Source organism: Streptopelia decaocto (genome assembly GCF_964273445.1).
Source record: "Streptopelia decaocto genome assembly, chromosome: 13".
Classification (NCBI taxonomy): domain Eukaryota; kingdom Metazoa; phylum Chordata; class Aves; order Columbiformes; family Columbidae; genus Streptopelia; species Streptopelia decaocto.
This window is the reverse complement of record NC_138668.1, coordinates 17,590,827-17,610,424: the sequence shown is the minus strand read 5'-3', so window position 1 is coordinate 17,610,424 and position 19,598 is coordinate 17,590,827. Positions and strand designations below refer to the sequence as shown.

General features: G+C 32.8%; 1 protein-coding gene across 1 annotated transcript in view; it reads left to right on the top strand.

Moving 5' to 3' along the window:
* LOC309445523 (maltase-glucoamylase-like) overlaps positions 1 to 19,598 on the top strand; it is a gene marked incomplete at both ends in the record, with an annotated part of 39,412 nt that overhangs the window by 8,597 nt on the left and 11,217 nt on the right. The window contains 25 exons of the mRNA XM_082064401.1: positions 423 to 554; positions 1,148 to 1,267; positions 1,885 to 1,998; positions 2,852 to 2,936; positions 3,381 to 3,498; positions 3,678 to 3,849; positions 5,194 to 5,310; positions 5,791 to 5,945; positions 6,497 to 6,581; positions 7,627 to 7,683; positions 7,951 to 8,075; positions 9,016 to 9,104; positions 10,263 to 10,312; positions 10,924 to 11,094; positions 11,753 to 11,902; positions 12,913 to 13,125; positions 14,774 to 14,928; positions 15,576 to 15,744; positions 16,613 to 16,709; positions 16,817 to 16,929; positions 17,371 to 17,496; positions 18,145 to 18,273; positions 18,502 to 18,609; positions 18,854 to 18,916; positions 19,277 to 19,411. Coding sequence (XP_081920527.1) covers positions 423 to 554; positions 1,148 to 1,267; positions 1,885 to 1,998; positions 2,852 to 2,936; positions 3,381 to 3,498; positions 3,678 to 3,849; positions 5,194 to 5,310; positions 5,791 to 5,945; positions 6,497 to 6,581; positions 7,627 to 7,683; positions 7,951 to 8,075; positions 9,016 to 9,104; positions 10,263 to 10,312; positions 10,924 to 11,094; positions 11,753 to 11,902; positions 12,913 to 13,125; positions 14,774 to 14,928; positions 15,576 to 15,744; positions 16,613 to 16,709; positions 16,817 to 16,929; positions 17,371 to 17,496; positions 18,145 to 18,273; positions 18,502 to 18,609; positions 18,854 to 18,916; positions 19,277 to 19,411 — 3,048 coding nt within the window. The remainder of the gene's footprint in view (positions 1 to 422; positions 555 to 1,147; positions 1,268 to 1,884; positions 1,999 to 2,851; positions 2,937 to 3,380; positions 3,499 to 3,677; positions 3,850 to 5,193; positions 5,311 to 5,790; positions 5,946 to 6,496; positions 6,582 to 7,626; positions 7,684 to 7,950; positions 8,076 to 9,015; positions 9,105 to 10,262; positions 10,313 to 10,923; positions 11,095 to 11,752; positions 11,903 to 12,912; positions 13,126 to 14,773; positions 14,929 to 15,575; positions 15,745 to 16,612; positions 16,710 to 16,816; positions 16,930 to 17,370; positions 17,497 to 18,144; positions 18,274 to 18,501; positions 18,610 to 18,853; positions 18,917 to 19,276; positions 19,412 to 19,598) is intronic.

The window sequence follows — 19,598 nt, the reverse complement described above, 5'->3', positions numbered from 1 at the left end:
TTTTAACCCAAATTTTCACCAGTTTTTCACCACAATTTTCACCAAAATTTTAAACCATCTCCTCCCAGGACATCCAGTACACAGGTATTTCTAGCTAAATTTTCCCCAATTCAGCAATGGATATCAGTTAAAAAAAATTCTGTAGGTGCCCATATCCAGCTACTTTTCTGACAATTTTTATCCCCATTTTTTATCAATTTTTAATCACAATTTTAAACAAAATTGATAACCACAATTTTGAACCATCTCCTTCCAAGAAGTCCAGTACATGGATATTTCTTGCTATTTTCTTTTCCCCAATTTAGGAACTGATAGCGATTTAAAAAAATCCTGTGGGTGTCCACATCCTTCTGCTTTTCTGGGAATTTTTAATCCAAATTTTCACCAATTTTTAACCAAAATTTAGAACTGTCTCCTTGCAGGATGTCCAGTACACAGACATCGACTACATGGAGGCCAGAAAAGATTTTACTTATGACAAAGTGAATTACAAAGACCTCCCTAGTTTCCGAAGCTTTCTGCATAATTACGGGAAAAAATACATCCTCATCCTGGTAAGAATTTAAAAATTTATTTTTCCATTTTAAATTGCATTATTTAATTTTAAATATTATTATTATCAGTATATATAGTTCATATATATCTATATTTTAATATGTATGTTGTGACATGAGACATCTTTCCATGTGGCTGCTGGGTCCTACAGAAACAGTGTGGCAACCCAAAAATTGATATAGAGAACAATTACATATAAAAAATATTAATATAACGTAACGTAATGTAATATAATATAACCATTGTATATATTTTATATGTTTATAATAATTTATTTTAATATTATTTTAATAAGTATAGATAATAAGAAATTATATGTTATTAATTATTTTATTCCTTTTTTGCTTATTATTTATTGATTTATTATTATCTGAAATTATTTCTATGTTTTTTATTTATATGTTTTTATTACTATTATTAATATAATAATATATCTGTTGCACCATGAGACATCTTTCTGTGTTGTTGCTGGGCTCTGCGTAATCAGTGGACATTATTTATTATTTTATGTTCATTTTCATGTTCAGACTTGCTGTAGAGAACCAATAACCAAGAGAAACCTCTTCTTTTGGGGTGATTTTTCCCATTTTAGGATCCTGCCATCAGTACTGAGGCTCTGGCTGATGGTTCCCCCTACCTGGCCTACGAGCGGGGCCAAAACCGGAACATTTGGGTTAACGAGTCAGATGGAGTCACACCGTTAGTTGGAGAGGTAAAAAAAATCCATTCAATTTGAGCCATTTTTTGCTATTTTCAAAATTTTGCAACTTTTCCTGTTTTTTTTTTTTTTCATAAATTTTCTTAATATTTTGGTTTTTTCCAAAAGAGAAAGAGATTGTGAAGGTTTGGGAGACACGGGTGGTCAATATATTTTAACTTTCTATTTACTGCTTTGAAAATCTCTTTAGAAAAAGAGGACAAATTTGGAAAATTTTCATTACTTCAAAATAATTTTTGATTTGAAAAGCGAGTTTGGAGTTCAGAACTCATCAGTTACTGAAGCTGCTTTCTGCCTTGTTTCTGTGTGTAAATTTAGGAATAATTAATAACGATAACTCGTATTTATTAGAATGATAATTCATATATTATACTGATAGATAATATTAATAATGATAATTCATATTAATTGATAATGTTAGTGATTCACAGCTCAAAAACCTTTTTCCAGTCATGGTATCAAAGCTGTCCTACAAAATTATTGATTTTATTCCCAAATGCTTCTCCAATTGAACAATGCCCAGAATTTTGAAGGAAATCTGAGAATTTCAATCTTTCTGCATTTTAAAAATTAATTTATTAATTTATTTATTTCCACTTTTTTATTGGCAGGTGTGGCCAGGAAGAACCGTGTTCCCCGACTTCACCAACCCCGTGTGCACCAACTGGTGGGTGGAGGAATGCCAAATGTTTTATAACCAGGTTCCCTACGACGGGATCTGGATTGTGAGTAATTCCCCCAAATTTTCACATTTTGAAAAAAAAAAAAAAAAAAAAAAAAAGGCAAATTGGTCTGGATTGATTCAAAGGAAAATTTCCTGCAAATAACCTGAAATCCATGTGGAATTTGTGTATTTTCTGTTCAATGTGTTTGGGTAAAATCCTTGTTTTTCTGGAGTCGGATGGATTTGTTAGAAATTTAATTTGATGCTTCTTGCAGTAATTTAAAGTAATTGACTGTAATTCAATTTATCCAAGAACTGAGTCCAGGATGGTAATTGCTGATATAGCTTTTAGTTTTAATAAATGCCACATTTTGGGATAAATTATTTCCCTCCAGAAAAATAATTATAATACAATAATATATTTTATTATATACTTTAATTATAATGTATAATTATAATATATTAATTATAATAATTTCCAGGCCAGAACAAATAACATTTGTTCATAACACAGGATTTGGGAACAATTGTTTTACTTATTTTTTTCAGTTTGGATGGAGTGGTCATCGCCACTTAAAATCAGCTTTTTGACATTCAGAAAGATTTAGTAGTAGTAGTTTAGTAGTAATTAGTAATAATTAGTAGTAATGTTTATTTTTATTCTTATTTTTATTTTCATTTTCATGTTAATCTATTTTATTTTTAATTTTATTGTTAATTTTTATTTTAATTATTTTAATTTAGATTCTTAATTATTATATATTTTTAAATTATTTTGTAAATTCATGTCCTCCTTGCTGGATGACATCCTCAAATCGCTACTGGGTTTGTAACTGTATATTGGGCTGAAAACACAGGAATTATTGTTATGCATAAATGTGATATTTGAAATTTGCAATTTACAATTTTTTCAGGATATGAATGAAGTAGCCAGCTTTGTTCCAGGCTCAGCCAGGGGCTGTGAGCAAAATGACCTGAATTATCCTCCTTTCACGCCCCGTAAGTCCCTCGTCTTTAGCTGTGGAGTGGAAAAAAATAGAAATCAAAATATTTGTGAATTATCATCCAATCAGCTAAAAAGTTTAAATTCTTTCTCAAGAAATTGAAATTTGGCACTACATGGTCAGATCAAATTGTTCAGAAATTTGGGGTGTAGTTGTTTTGGGTAAATAATTCTTTGTAGGCAAAATCCATCTGGAAGCTGGATTTAAGTTTATTAAATTGAAAAAATAATCCAATTCCTAAAATTGGAAACTTGCAGTAACATTGTATGACACCACGGAGAAACTGGAGCTTTGATCTTGTGGTTAAAAACTGAGAAAGGGGCAAGATGTCATTCACACACATGAAGAGAAAAAAATTGAACAGAAATACTGGGTTTTTTTCTGTAATTAAATTTAATTAAAAAAAAAAGGCAATTATATCAATTTCAATGCACTGCAGATATTGTTGACAGAGTCCTGTATGCCCAGACACTCTGCATGGACGCGGTGCAGCAGTGGGGGCGACAATACGACGTTCACAACCTGTTTGGCTACTCCATGACCATCTCGACACAACGGTGAGGAATCTGCCTGAAAATTGGGCTGAAAAAAGGGAAATTTTTGTATTTCTTTTTATTGTTATCCTTGTTGCCATATTTTAATTTTTTATTTAATTTTATTCATTTTAATGTTTATATTTTTACTTTATCTTATTATTTTAATTAATTTCCCTAATCTCAATCTCTTTCTCTTCCAGCGCCATTGAACGTCTCTTTCCAGGCAAGCGCAGCTTCCTGCTCTCACGGTCGACGTTTGCGGGGTCAGGGAAATTTGCTGGGCACTGGCTGGGGGACAACGCGGCCACCTGGGAGCACCTGCGCTGGGCCATTCCCGGCATGCTGGAGTTCGGCCTCTTCGGCATCCCATATGTATGGGAACCACAAATATAAAATCCTTAGAAATAGATCTCTAAAAAATTTAAATTAAAAAATCTTGAAAGGATTCAAAAATTTTATAAATTAAACATTTAAATAATTGTATGGATAAACTATGAATTAATACAACAAAATAGAATATGAAAATACAAAGAAAGATGTGTAGATAAAAAATACATATAAAAATAAAAATAAAAAGTCTCAGTAAATGTCTGAGTAAATTATATGAATAAATATAAATTAAAATAGGATATTAAAATGCAAATAAAATGTACAGATAAATAAATATATATAAAATAAAAATATAAATAATCTTATTAATAAGCTGTTGAATTAATAGAAATTAGTCAAGATTTATTAAAATAGAATATAGAATAAAATTAAATAAAATGGTAAATATAAATAATTATATAAAACATTAAAATACATAAAAGCATAAATAAATTAATATTAACTAAGCTAATAAATATAAATAAATATAAATAGTAATATTAATTAAATGTTTAATATTTAATATTAAATAAAAATTAATAAGTAAATTTAAAATTAATAAAATAAATTAATTAATATTAATTAAATACAATCATATAAAGTAAATTATTTTTATTTTATTATTGATTTCATTATTTACCACGGTATTGATTTTTTAATTGATCTTAGTCCATCGCTATTATTTATTTAATTATTTATCTAATTGTTGATTTAATTATTTATTTCATTCTTAGAATTTATTTTATTATCATTTTCATTATTCTTTATTTATGTAATTTATTCTTCTTTATAAAATATATTGGTTTTTAGATTTCCAGGCACTGGTACCTCTGATATTTGTCATTTATTAATGACTGAAGTGAGGCTCATTAAATACCCATTTTACTTTTCAGAATTTGAATTTATGTGACTTTTGAACTACTTTGTGAATGAATAGTCAGTTCATTTTTAATTTCAATTTCAGTTCTTAAGTACAAATTATTCCAATTCCCGTTGTCGAGATAGTGTGGCTATAAAATTAATTTCAGACCTTGGAGGCAGAAAAAAAATACAGAAAAATCTTCTTCTGTTGAAAAAAAAAAAACACAACAGAAATTCTGTGCTTCAACTAGAGGAAAATACAATGGGAAAACGTAGGTACAGACGAATGATTTGGAAGAAGTGTAGAAATGAAAAATTGTAGAAATAAGATTTGGCAGAAATTCATTTTGCAGAAACAAAATTTTGTAGAAATAAAATTTGGTAGAAATGAAATTTTGCAAAAATGTGGTTGAATGTGTTACCCTGGTCAGCAAGTCGGGATGAATTGAAAACAATGTACCAGACATCTTTTCTTGTTATTGCCAGGTGGGAGCAGATATCTGCGGTTTCTTTGAAGATGTGTCAGAAGAACTTTGCAGACGGTGGATGCAAGTGGGAGCATTTTACCCCTTTTCCAGGAATCACAACACTGAGAAACGCATCGTAAGTGGTAAATCCCGCTGCCAAAATTTCTATTCTGAAAATTAAATTAAATTGTGGTAGTTCAATTACTGTCACTGGTGCTTACACTGGTTCAAAATAGTGTTTTGGGAAATCCTTGCTCCAGAAGGTTCAGCTTTGTCAGGTTAATTTTGGGTACCAGGAAGCGCGTTTGGCATCATTTCATTTTCTGAAATTCTGAAATCCTCATGTGACAACAGATTTCGACCTGATGGTGGCTCCAACCAGCAGCGAGTGCTTCATGATTTCGGAACCACCTGCCACTGTCGTATCCTGAATGCACAAGAGCAATGATAATTTTTATTTTTATTTTAAAATAATTTTTAAATTATTTTTTCATTCCTTATTTTTACTTTAATTTTTATTATATTAATATTTTTACTTTATTATTATGTATATTTATGTTATATATATTATGTATATTTAGTTATTTCAATTGTGTTTCTGTCTGTCTCTTTCCAGCCACAGGATCCTGCCGTTTTTGGTGCCGATTCCATTCTGGTGAACTCCTCCAAGCTCTACCTGAGCATCCGCTACACGCTGCTGCCGTATCTGTACACGCTCTTCTACCGCGCCCACACCCGTGGCGACACGGTGGCGCGGCCGCTGCTCCACGAGTGCGAACCACGAATTTCCAGCAACCCCCAGAATTTCCCCAGAAATTATAAATTTACAATTTCCCCATTGGCATCTGTGCAGATGGCTGTATTAACAGAATTATCGAATCATTTTGGTTTAAGAGATCCTCAGGGTCTTATCGAGTCCAGCCATAACCTAAATCTAGCATTGCAAATGTTAATTAAACTTAATTAAATTAATTTAAAAATTAAAAGTAGCAATAAAAATATTCATTTCAAATAATTTCATAGTTACAAAATGCCATTGGCAGTCAATGAAATTCTTCTCTATTTGCATATATATTCTAAAATTTTAATATGTTTTTTTAATCTTAAAGTTTCATTTTATTTATTTTTAAAGTTTTTGATTATTTTTAAAATTTTAATTTATTTTAATTTCTATTAATCTTGCAGCATCACCATATGAAACTTTTCAGCAGTGATTTTAGACATCCATGACCTTGAAACATTAGGATTGCTTCTGATGATATTAATTAAACTGTTATTATGTAAGTGCAATTAATGCTGCTGATTTCCTATATTTTTAACAGGTTTTATTCTGATGAAGTGACATGGAATGTAGATAAACAATTCCTCTGGGGTCCTGGGCTCCTCATCACCCCTGTGCTTGAGCCGGTAATTCTCAATTCATGATTTGTTATTAATTAACCAACACAATGCAAATTATTCGCTCTGTTTGAAACTACCTCTAGATTTTCTCACTTATTCAGACTGGGGCGATATTTTTATTTGCTTAAAAATCTGAATTTCCCTATTTTGTGCAGGTGTATTTCCCTGAACTCACACTCCTGGTCTATTTTTAAAACTGGGAAATAAAATACAAATTTTACTATAAAAATTTTGATAAATTTTCCCCGTTGAACCCAAAAAATTGCTCTGGTCATTATTTAGCCTGAATTGTCTTGGTGACAATGGGAAAGAGAATTCCCTAGGTTTTAAATGTATTTGTATTCATATTTTTTTCACGAGCTTTAATACATCTCCAGTGGAAACACGTCTTAATATAAACTTTAATTATATCTTTCTTTCATACATATTAAACACCATTTTCTCCGAATTCATTATCCTTTAAATTCAATTTTTTCTAAATTTAATGATAACCTTAAACTCCATTTTCTTTTTAAATTTATGTATTATATACTTTGGACTCCTCATTCATATTTTTTTTTCCTTTATTTTCTACTCACTATGAGAGAGCCCGCAATACAATTTTATCACTGTTGAATTAGAAAATTTTGCCCTTTTGCACCATTAAATTTTATATTCCATTATTTCTGCTTTCTTGTCCTTTATCTTCCTCTCCCTTTGCAAAATTCTGCATTTCATTTCTCACCTGATTTCACTTTTTCCCTGTGATTCACCAAGAGAAACATTAAAGTACAAATTGATGCTATTCCCATTGCAAAATCTTGTCCAAAATCCACATTAATTTTTCTTTTGAAAAACAAAATGTGTTGGGTTTTTTTTGATATCTGAAAAGAGACAACATGGAATAAAGAAAACTAAGATTTTACAATGTTTGTGAATAGTAATAATAAAATCAACAATAATATAAAGAATAATATTAATAGTTATAGCAATAATATTAATAAGGAATATAATTAATGGAATCATATATCATAATATTGTTAATAATATTAGTAATATGAATAACTGGCAGGGGGTGGAGGTGATCCAGGCGTACATCCCCGACGCAGTCTGGTACGATTACCATTCGGTGAGTAACTGGGATTAATTAGGGGGTAATGAGGGTGACGGACCTGGGGATTGAGGTTGCTCATTAATTAAATAATCTGCTAGAATAAGGTGAATTAATAAGGTGAAATTCAATAATTAGACTTAGTTATAGATAGAATTTTGTAGTTTTGTGGTCTCTGCTGGTTGGACATTCATGGTCGTTGGTGATACAGATGTTGCAAAAGGGCAAATGAAGAAAGAAGCGACACCTGTGGAGGAAAAATTAATTATTTCCCCTGTTAATTAGGGCGGGCGGCTGTGGGCGCGGAGGCAGCACTGGGACCTGTACCTGCCTGCGGAGCGGCTGGGGCTGCACCTGCGCGGCGGCCACATCTTCCCCATCCAGGGCCCAGCCAGCACGACTACAGACAGGTAAACCCTGTCGGCCTGAGCTGCTGGGTATACTTGCCCTGAATTGAGTAAACGTGACCTGAACTGGGTAAACCAGGCCTAAACTCCTGGGTAAACCCGGCCTGGACTGCTGGGGAGCGAGGGGCAGGAAGGCACTCATGGCCACCTGATCACATGAAAAAAATGGCATTACTCTCATGATTATCATTTCTAGGTTTGTTTTTATATTTTTGAAAGTTTTAAATTTTATTAATTTTAATTTTTGTTTTCTTTTTAATTTTTTGTTTATTTTATTTTTTCTTTTATTTTTATTTTTGTTTTCATTTTTATTTTTATTTTTATTTTTAATTTTTTTTTTGTTTTTTTTGTTGATTATTTTATCTTTATTTTATAGGTTAATGTTAATTTTTTTGCTAATTTTGATATTTAGTATTTTAACTATTGTTTTTCTTTTTTGTTGTTTGGTTTCTATTTCTAATGTTTAAAATTTTTAAATATTATTTTAATGTTGGGGTAAATATTTATTTTTAAGTTTTATTTTAAATTTTGTTTTTATTTTATATTTATTCTTGATTTTATTTTTCTTTTTATTTTTAATTGGGGGGGGGGTATTTTATTTTTCATTTTAATGTGTGTTTATTTTTTTTTTAATTGGAATGATCATAAATATCAGCATGAATATTAACACTACCAGTATTATCAGTAATATCAGTTTTATTACTAGCATTACTCTTAGTATTACCCTTCATCACAACATCACATTATTACCAGTAGCAGTATCTGTGGGTTTGGGTTAGTAATTAGTTAGTAATCTTTAGCATTTGCAATTTGGCAATAACTCCCAGTCACTGCTTGCTGCTGCAGCCGGAGACAAAACACGTTTAATAATGATACTTATTATATACTTTAATTTAAATTAATCATAATTAATTATATTAAATTGTTTTTTTTTTTCTCACAGCCGTAAGAATCCCCTGGGACTCATCATCGCGCTGGATGACGCTAATGAAGCCATTGGGGAATTATTCTGGGATGACGGAGAATCGACAGGTGAGTCAAATGTCAAGATGAAGGAATAATGATAATCCAAATACTAATACTTGCAGATTGAATAGTTGATTTGGTTTCATGGGAGAAGCAAAATTTTAAAAATTGAAATTATTTTTTAAGCTTTAAAAGTAATTTTTTTAATTTGACAATATTTCAAAATTAATTAATTTAAAATTTTAAAATTAATTATATTTTTAAATAATTACATTTTAAATTCAAGTAACTGTAATTAATTTAATTTAAGTGAAATAACTATAAGGAAAAATAAATTAAATTGTGATAATGAAATTAAATTGTCATAAGCAAATTAAATATTAAATTTAATTTTAAATTCAATTAAATAAAATTTAAATTAATTTTTACTTTAATAAAGTTACAACAAGCTATTATTACTACATATAGAAAAATGCAATCTTCTTCGTTTTTAAATTTTTATTTTAGGCTAAATTATTATTCTTTTTTATTGTGCAAACGGGCCTCAGAATGCAGGTGTTTCCAGTCACACCAAGGAAAATATTATTTAAATTTTGAGGTGAAGGAATTTTTGGAGAATTAAGAACTTTGAATTTTTGAGGATTTGCATCCATTTTTCATGAGATTTAATTCACTTTAGATATTTAGATCCTTCGGTGCCTTTTGATTCAAGATACATTCTCTAGAAAAGACAGAATATTTAATATTTATTTGGATTTTATAATATGGATAATTTATTCAATTTAAATTTGTTTAAGTATTACATGACATAAATTATATATATTAGAAAAAACAATTAAATTTATAATATAATGAAAGGGCAAAAATGGGCAGGTTAGGTGTTTTTTGGCACCCCAGCAGCACATATTAATAACATCACATCTCAACTTCTGACCTTGAAAAACTAAAAAATCAAAATTTCAGGAAAATGTAGAAATTTTGACACCCCGGTGAATTTAGTGAAAGATTTGTATTGGCAGGGAGATAATTTTTTTCTCTTCAGACAAAGTTGTAAGTTGCTGCAGTTTGGGGTGGTTTGGAGGTAGCAGAAAGGATAATAATATTAATTATAATGATATAAATAATTATTTAATAATAACATTAATGATTTTTTTTCTCTTCTCACTTTTTTTCATGCCATCTCATTCTGCCCTGGAAATATAATTTTTTTTCCCCACATTTTAGGCACGGTTACTGGCAAAAACTACATTTCCTATGACTTCAAAGTGTCCAGTGTAAGTATAAATATTTTTTTAAAGGATTTAATTTTAGTTTAAAATTTTAATCACTAATACTTGCTCTTGGCATTACCTTTTTTTCCTCTCCCTATTTTTCCTAGTTTTTTTATTAAAAGCGAAGTACCTGAAAAATTGCCATTTCAAAATATTGTCACTTGATCAAGGAGGAAATATAAAATTTGTCTTCCTTTATTTTTTTTTTTAATATCTGGAGATTCCAAACTTTCTCCAGAACTGAAAAAAAAACCCCAAACAAACCAAAACCCCAGAACAACTTTACAGAGATTATAACAGTTTATAGAGCAGAAAAATTGTAAAGCATGAGTGGCAGTTGGGATAAGGAAGGAAATGAATGGATTGTTTGATCTCAAAAATTAGAAAATTTGACAAAAACTCTGGTATATTTAAAAAAAAAAAAAAGTCTACAACGAGTGAGATGAAGAACATGAATTTGTTATATGCCTACGTATATTATGTATATAATACAGAAACATCTATAATTTATGTAAGAATTTTATATATATATAACCCAGAAAAATAATGTTGCTCGCCAACTTAAATCAGGAGAAATTTTGGCAATTCAACAAAATTATTTCATTATTCCTCAGAACGTTCTAGAAATGAACGTCACGCACAACAACTACATGGATCCCAACAACTTGATGTTCGAAGAAATCAAAATTTTGGGATTGCTCCAGGAACCAGAGTTCATCACCGTGTTGCAGAACAACAATGTGCAAAATTCATCACATAATTTCACCTACGATCCTGTAAATAAGGTAAAAAATAGGAAAATTGGACTGACATATTTCTGTATTTTATATATTGAAAAGGAGATTACTCGGTACTATGGCAAATGCCACAGTATAGGTGAGGTGTTTTACTAAAATGTAAAATTATTATATTTACCTGAATAATAATGTTAATTATATTATTAATATTATACATAATTTATTTTAATGATATGCACTTCTGTTTTAATAATATACATAATAACATACAAAAGGATCTCCTCAAACATTACATGCAACACAACTTTCATTTTTGCATTAATTTACATTCATTTATAGGGTGAGCGACAGCTCTAGGATTTTAGTCAATATTGTAGGAGGGTAAATAATATTGACATTTTTCAACAATTATTAATTGGAAAAATTAAACATCGACATTAAAATTTTAAAAATTTAAAATAAACCACACAAAATTTAAAACTTAAAAATAAAAATTTGTTTTTCCGAAGAGTGCACTCATCTGCAGGATCAGATCTTTTTCAGATGTTCCAGACAGGAATTTCAAATATGTAAGTTTGTAAAAATGAAGGTTTCTCTATAGAGCTCCTAAGGTTTGTGGAGGGCAATTTCTTGCTTTTAAGTATCTGAAAAAAAAAAAAAAAAAAAAAAAAAAAATTAATAATGCTTTAATGTTTAACATTTATAGGTTACTCTCATACAAGGGCTCCAGCTGGAACTTGGAAAATCACACTCGTTAAGGTGGAGACTGAGAATCAGCAATAATGAGAAGTTCGATTGTGATCCCAACCCAAGTGCATCCAAGGAAAACTGTGAACAGCTCGGCTGCATCTGGGAAGTAAGAACATTTTCTGAAAACCAATTGGGACTTTTTTTTTTACAACAAAAGAAGCTGTCTCATTTGTTCTTTCAAGGACCTTTTCTGAAAATAACACAATTTTCAACAACTTCTGGCCTTCTGTAGTATGAGAAAAATAGAGGAAAAACTTGGCATTTTTTAAGTTGATAACAAATTCATAAGAAGTCTAATAGACTTGAGATCTCCGAGGCTTATACTCATTGAAAAATAAATAAATCCAAGTAAATAATAAAGGAGCAAATAAATAACGATATTTAAATGACACAGGTTCCTCTGGAATCGAGATTCTCAGAAGAAATCCTTGAATTTTCATCCCCCCTCATTGTAAAAAAATCCCCCTGCTGATTCTTATTTAAATCTCTATTTTTTATAAATCCAGATATTTATATGAATTAATTTTGAGCACATTCTCTTGAAGGTGTACAAAATGTCCAGACAATAGAGATTTAAAGTTGTTTTTTAATATTTGTTTTAGGGTTTTTTTTGAGGTGAAATTCACAGATAGAGGGAATATCAAATCATTGACACTTCATGATGATACCGATGGGACTGAACAGACTTTAACTAATTAATTATAATTAAAATAGTCTAGAGATAGGTGGGTTCAGCACCACTTCTTTATTGTTTCACAACAGCATGAAGATTTTGGGGCCAAATTCAAAATTAATTAGTTACCCGGTTAAAAACCAGGGGTTTGGAATTCTTGCTGCTAAATAAAAATAAAAACAAAAGGTACTTCTAAAAAGTCATCACAACAGAAAGTTTAAATTAATTGAAATAGTTGTCAGTTAATTTATATTCATTTAAATATTGTTTTATTTATATTTTTATTAATTTATTTTATTTGTTTCCATTAATTTAAATAATTAAATTAGTCATTCCTGGCCCAAAATAGAGATTCTTGATTTCTCAACCCAAATATTTTGAAGGAATTTGAGAAAGCGAATATAAATTGAAAGGAATTCACCTCATCCCGTTTCCATCTGCAGGAAGTCACCTCTAATTTTAGCATTCCCTACTGCTACTACAACGGCCCCGACAACGGTTATTCCATTGCTGATGTCATGTACGCGTCGTCTGGTGTGACGGCCAATGTCACCTTCACACAGAAGGATCTCAAAGCGTCCCAGAAATCCACATCACCGATCAGCACCCTGCGCCTGGAGGTGATATATCACACCAACCACATGCTGCAATTTAAGGTGAATTTCTCCAAATTTACATTCTTCCACTGGTCAAAATAACGTGATTTCCAGGAGTAATGTTTTTGGTCAATTTTTTGTTATCTAAGTAAATTTCTCATTTTAACCAAATTGCTTTTATTGCTCCTAGTTTTGAATTGACTCTTGCCAATTTCTATGATACCCGAAGAAAATTCTCTTAAATCTGGCTAAAAATTCAACCCCAAAGTTGAAATTTATTTACCGCGCACAAAAATACATTTAAATCAATATACCTAAATATTTAAATGAGCCATTCCTGGCCCAAAATAAAGGTTCATAATTTCCCAACCCAAATATTTTAAAGGAATCTGAGAAAGTACATATTGAAAGAAAATGCTTATTTCAGGAAATGTCATCAACCATAATTCAGTAATTCATATGTTTTACTGTTATTGGTGAGAAAATTCAGTAGTTCAAGATTTTTTTACTGTTATTGGTAAGAAAAAATGGAACAATTTTCTGTGTCCGTCTCAAAGTCTCTCAGTCTGTAGATTAATTTGTATCAGCCAATAGGAGTATCTAGTGGAGTCCCTCAAGGGTTGGCACTGGGACCAATACTATTCGAAATATTCATCAATGACTTGGATGAGGGATAGAGTGACTGTCAGCAAGTTTGCTGATGACACCAAGCTGGGAGGAGTGGCTGACAAGTTAGAAGGCTGTGCTGCCATCCAGAGACCTGGACAGGCTGGAGAGTTGGGAAGGGAAAAATGTAATGAAATATAACAAGGGAAAGCGTAGAGTCTTGAATCTGGGCAAGAACAGCCCCAGGTTCTGGTATAAGTTGGGGAACGACCCAGAGAAGCAGTGTAGGGGAAAGGGACCTGGGGGTCCTGGGGACAGCAGGATGGCCATGAGCCAGCACTGGGCCCTTGTGGCCAGCAAGGCCAATGGTACCTGGGGTGGGTTAGAAGGGGGTGGTCAGTAGGTCAGAGAGGTTCTCCTGCCCCTCTACTCTGCCCTGGGGAGACCACACCTGGAATATTGTGTCCAGTTGTGGCCCCTCAGTTCCAGCAGGACAGGGAACTGCTGGAGAGGGTCCAGCGCAGGGCAACAAAGATGATTAAGGGAGTGTAGATGGGAAGAACATAAGGCTGTTGTCATAGGATGTAGGGAAGCAATTATGAAAGTTCCCTTCCCTTATGAGGAAAGGCTGAGGCAGCTGGGAGTCTTTAGCTTGGAGGAGACTGAGGGGTGACTCATTCATGGGGATCAATATGGAAAGGAGGAGTGTCAGGAGGATGGAGCCAGGCTCTTCTCGGTGACAGCCAATGATAGGACAAGGGGTAATGCATACAAACTGGAACACAGGAGGTTCCACTTCAATATGAGAAGAAACTTCTTCCTGGTGAGGGTGGCAGAGCCTGGCCCAGGCTGCCCAGGGGGGTTGTGGAGTCTCCTTCTGTGCAGACATTCCAACCCGCCTGGACACCTTCCTGTGTAACCTCATCTGGGTGTTCCTGCTCCATGGGGGGATTGCACTGGATGAGCTTTCCAGGTCCCTTCCAACCCCTGGCATTCTGTGATTCTGTGATTACAAGAAAATGTTTTCACTATTTTTATCATGAATTCTTGAAAACATAACTTGCTAATTTATCCATATTCCATGTGCATTTTCCATGTATAGATTTATGATTATGCAAATGAAAGGTACGAGGTGCCGGTTCCAATAAATCTCCCCACGGCCCCCGAGAGCACAGTCGAGAATCGACTTTATGATGTGGTGGTTCAGGACAAACCATTTGGCATCCAGGTCCAACGCCGAAGCACAGGGACGGTGATGTAAGCCACACTCATTTCATTCAACTTCATTTTTTAATGTAATTTTACTAATTTTATTTTTCCTTTATTTTTTAATTTTGTATTTTTTGTTTAAATTTTTAATTTCGATTAATTAAATTTCATTTTTCTTTTATTTATAAATTTACTTCAATTTCACCTCATTATTTCATTATTTCTTCCTCTTCCCTTTTCTTTCTTCACCTTTTTCCTTTATTTTTTAATTTTCCAGCCAAAATATTTTATTGTCCCTTCTGTTCCAAATGCCACATGACAAGCTTTTGTGTCTGTCCCATAAAACAACCCCACCTGTCAAATACTAAACTCTTCTTTAAAATAATAAAAAATTAACTGCAAATTGACTTACTTTTTGCCAACCAGAGTAAATTATTTATTTCACAATTCAGCCCCCCACATCTATGGCAGTTGCTGGAAGAACTATCAGAGTGTGACTTAGTTTCTAACAGAAAAAAAAAATTATTTACACCCAAGATTTCAACATAATCTGTGCAAAAAATACTTTAAATTCTTAAAAATGTCCTAATGTTGTTAAAGTTTTCTTGATAACCATAAAAGCTTTATTCCAAATGGGGGAATAATGAGATTTTTTAGACACTTTCTGCCATCTTGTTCTATTTCCCCCATTTCAGCTGGGATTCTCAGCTCCCGACCTTCACCTTCAGTGACATGTTCATCCAGATTTCGACACGTTTGGCTTCCCAGTATCTGTATGGATTTGGTGAAACCGAACACACCACATTTCGCCGCAACATGAACTGGCACACCTGGGGGATGTTCACCAGGGACCAACCTCCTGGAGTATGTGGAATTAAAAAAAAGAGTCCATTTTGCTTTCTTACCTGGAATTTCTGCTTTTTTATGTGTGTTTTGAGGTGATTTTGGTGCCCCAGTGCCACCATTTTATGTTTTGAGGTGATTCTGGTGATACCATTTTGTGTTTTGAAGTGATTTTGGTGCTCCTGGTGCTACCATTTTGTGTGCTGAGGTGATCCTGCCACTCTGGTGCTGCCATTTTGAGCCCTGAGGTCCTGCAACTCTAGGACTGAATTCCTACTTATGAATTTAAACAAATAAATAAACAAATAGTCTCAGCATACCCACGTATTTTTAATAGAATCATAAAATCATAGGATCATTTAGGTTGGAAGAGACCCTCAGGGTCACTGAGTTCAACCATAACCTGACTCTAGCACTAATACATAATACAAATATTGACAGTTTGCAAGGGATGAATCATGGAATATCTGTGCATTATTACAGCTATTATTTGAAAATGGAAACATTTTGAGTAAATGAAAAATAAGAGAAAGTCACCAGCTTGTCTTGATGATAACAGCTAACTATGAATACTGGAAAATAATAACATTTTCTCCCAGGGAAGCTCTTTCAAATTAGCAATTTCTGAATCTAGAAATACATTTTCTTCCCTCCACACCTTGAGTGATCTGATACACATCGACCTCAAAATTTGAAGCTGAAAATGTTTTCTCCTGGTCAATTCTTTCCATTGCATGTTCCACGTTCAAGCGTCTCTGCTGCATGCTTGACCGTTGTGTATCAGATCATTTATTAACCTTGTTATTGACAATGGATAATTTGTTGTTAGGTGTAAATAACCAAATGCTTATGATGTCATTCCAACTGAAGATACTTTATTTCTTTGCAGTACAAGTTGAATTCTTATGGTTTCCAGCCATTCTACATGGGTCTTGAAGAAGACGGCAATGCCCACGGTGTTCTCTTGCTTAACAGCAACGCAATGGGTAAAAAAAAAATAATACAATTTTGCTTTCTTTTCTCCATGTGTTTCACTCCAGTGTTCAGTTTTTTGCCTTACACAGGGATTTGTTGCCTTCTCACACTTTTCCAGATGTGACCTTCCAGCCCACGCCTGCTCTGACCTATCGCACAACTGGTGGAATTCTGGACTTTTACATGGTTTTGGGGCCAACGCCAGAGCTTGTCGTTCAGGAATACACTGCAGTATGGTTCTACTTTTGCAAATTCAAAGGGTTTTGGGGTTCTTTTGGTTTGGTTTGGTTCACCTTTTCCTTTTCCTTTTCCTTTTCCTTTTCCTTTTCCTTTTCCTTTTCCTTTTCCTTTTCCTTTTCCTTTTCCTTTTCCTTTTCCTTTTCCTTTTCCTTTTCCTTTTCCTTTTCCTTTTCCTTTTCCTTTTCCTTTCTTTTCCATTTTTTCTCCCTTTTCTTTTCCTTATTTTTCTTTTATTCTTAGTTTTATTTTTATTATCTTTTTTATTCTCTTTTATTTTTTTAACGTTTGATTTATTTTTAATTTATTTTATTTTTTCTGTTTTTTCTTTTTATTTTGTTTGAATTTTTATATTTACCTTTTTAATTGCCATCATTGTTTTCTTCTGTTTTCACCTACTTGCAATAATTATGATGATTTCTTTTCCATTTTCAGCTGGTTGGGCGACCTGTCATGCCACCCTACTGGGCACTGGGATTCCAGTTGTGCCGCTATGGGTATGAAAATGATGCTGAAATCGCCACGTTGGTGGAAGACATGAAAGCAGCCGGGATACCCTATGTACGTTGAGAGTCATTACATATTGCAGTGCTGCTTGAATTTCCAGTTTTGGGGTATTATCTAACTTAAAATAGTAAAAGAAATATTACGATTAATGACACAGTTCAACTTTTCCATGCACTTTGCAGGGAAACAAAACAAAAGCAATTTTCTTTATGTTATACATCATCCTGTGCTGAAAAAGCTACATTTTGGTGTGTTTTGGGGAAAATTACAAAAGCTACCTAAAGTAAGCATGGCTTTCATTTTACAAACATCAGACTTCAATGTTTTAAAAACATCCAATTATTTTGGCATGGAGTGATTCCCTTGTTTCTGAACAGTGTGTAGCAACACAGACGCAGGCAACATCTCTATCAGTATATATTTATACATCTGCACAAATATTTTTTGGTTCACATGTATGAATTTCTGGGTTTTTTTCACCATAAATACAGTGGTGAAAGTTGAATTTCTGACTGGATGGGTTGTGGGAGTTTGTTCATCTGATAACCTGAGCCTTAAGCTGCAGCAGATTCCAATTTTACACTAAAATTAAAAAAAAATCAGTAGCTTGCCTATTTTTGCAAATGGATGATGAACTTGCTGATGGATCGTGTCATTCAGGAAATGACCAAAAAAAGCCCTTTTTTTGTGTGTAACCTACAGGATATCCAGTATGCGGATATTGACTATATGGAACGGCAGCTGGACTTCACCCTCAGCCCGCACTTCACTGGCTTACCAGCTCTAATTAACAAAATCCGAGAAGAAGGAATGAGGTTTATCCTGATCCTGGTGAGTGTCTAATTCTTGTTTTAAATTACAGCTTTAAATTCCGGTTGAATTCTGGTTTTAAGATACAGTACAGCATTGCAGAATACAGAACATATTTAATGGTGTTTCAATGCTTGTCTTTCAAGCATAAAAATTGTATTTATTTTTAAATTATTTTATTAATTAAATAAATTATTTTTTATCATTTCAAAATATTTTTGTATTAATTAATGAATCCTTTAATTTTAGGACCCAGCCATATCTGCTAACGAAACCAATTACCTCGCCTTCACAAGAGCTTTGGAGAAGGACGTCTTCATCAAATGGCCCAATACTGATGACATCATATACGCAAAGGTGGGGTTCTTAAAAAAGAGGATTATTTAACTAAATAAGCATCACGCAAGGTCAGATGTTGGGGAGAAGACGTCTAATTTCACGTACATTCCCAAATTTAGATGACACGTTGAATGCTACAAATGGAAATATACTTGGTTTGCGTCACCATTGGACGACGTGGAAGTGAAGCTTTATTGCTGTTGATCCTCATTTTTTCATCCAGTTTAATTTGATCGTTTTACCATCTCTTTCCTCCTCCGAGGTGTGGCCGGATCTTCCGAACGTCATCGTTAATGACTCACTGGATTGGGACACCCAAGTGGAGGTAAATGCTGATTATCTTTGAGGACTGACACAAATAGAGAGGGAGCAGCAAATTCGTTAAGGTTTATAGAAGTTAAATGTCCAATTAAACTTCCTCTACAAATTCAGATGCCGAAAGTGCCCGTTTTTTCTACCAGAACATCCAAAAAACCTAAATGAAATCAGAGTGAGGTTAATGATGTAAATAAAATCAGAGGTCAGACTCCAACCTTTCTGTCAGAACATCTAAAAACTGTTGCAAACCCATTAATTATTTAAGAAAAAATCAATTTGTATTTTTTAAATAACTAAACTAATCACAACATTTTAGTAGTAGGACACTCCTGTGTCTATACTTCAATGATTCTTTTTTCTTTTCCAGATCTACCGCGCGTACACTGCTTTTCCAGATTTCTTCCGCAATTCCACGACCGAATGGTGGACGAGAGAAATTGCCGAAGTCTACAATAACCCCCACAACGCATCGCAAAGCTTGAAGTTCGACGGCATCTGGATAGTAAGTGTGAAAAATTGTTCTATTTCTGAGATTTTTCCACATCTTTGTATTCCAGGATTGACTCTCAACACCTCAAAACCCTCTTCTGATGCCTTCAAGGAAGGAAGGAAATAGATGTTTAATGCTAAATATAATTTCAAATGTTTAAAAATCCTCCTTTTGAACAGCATCATTATTTCCCCTTTGT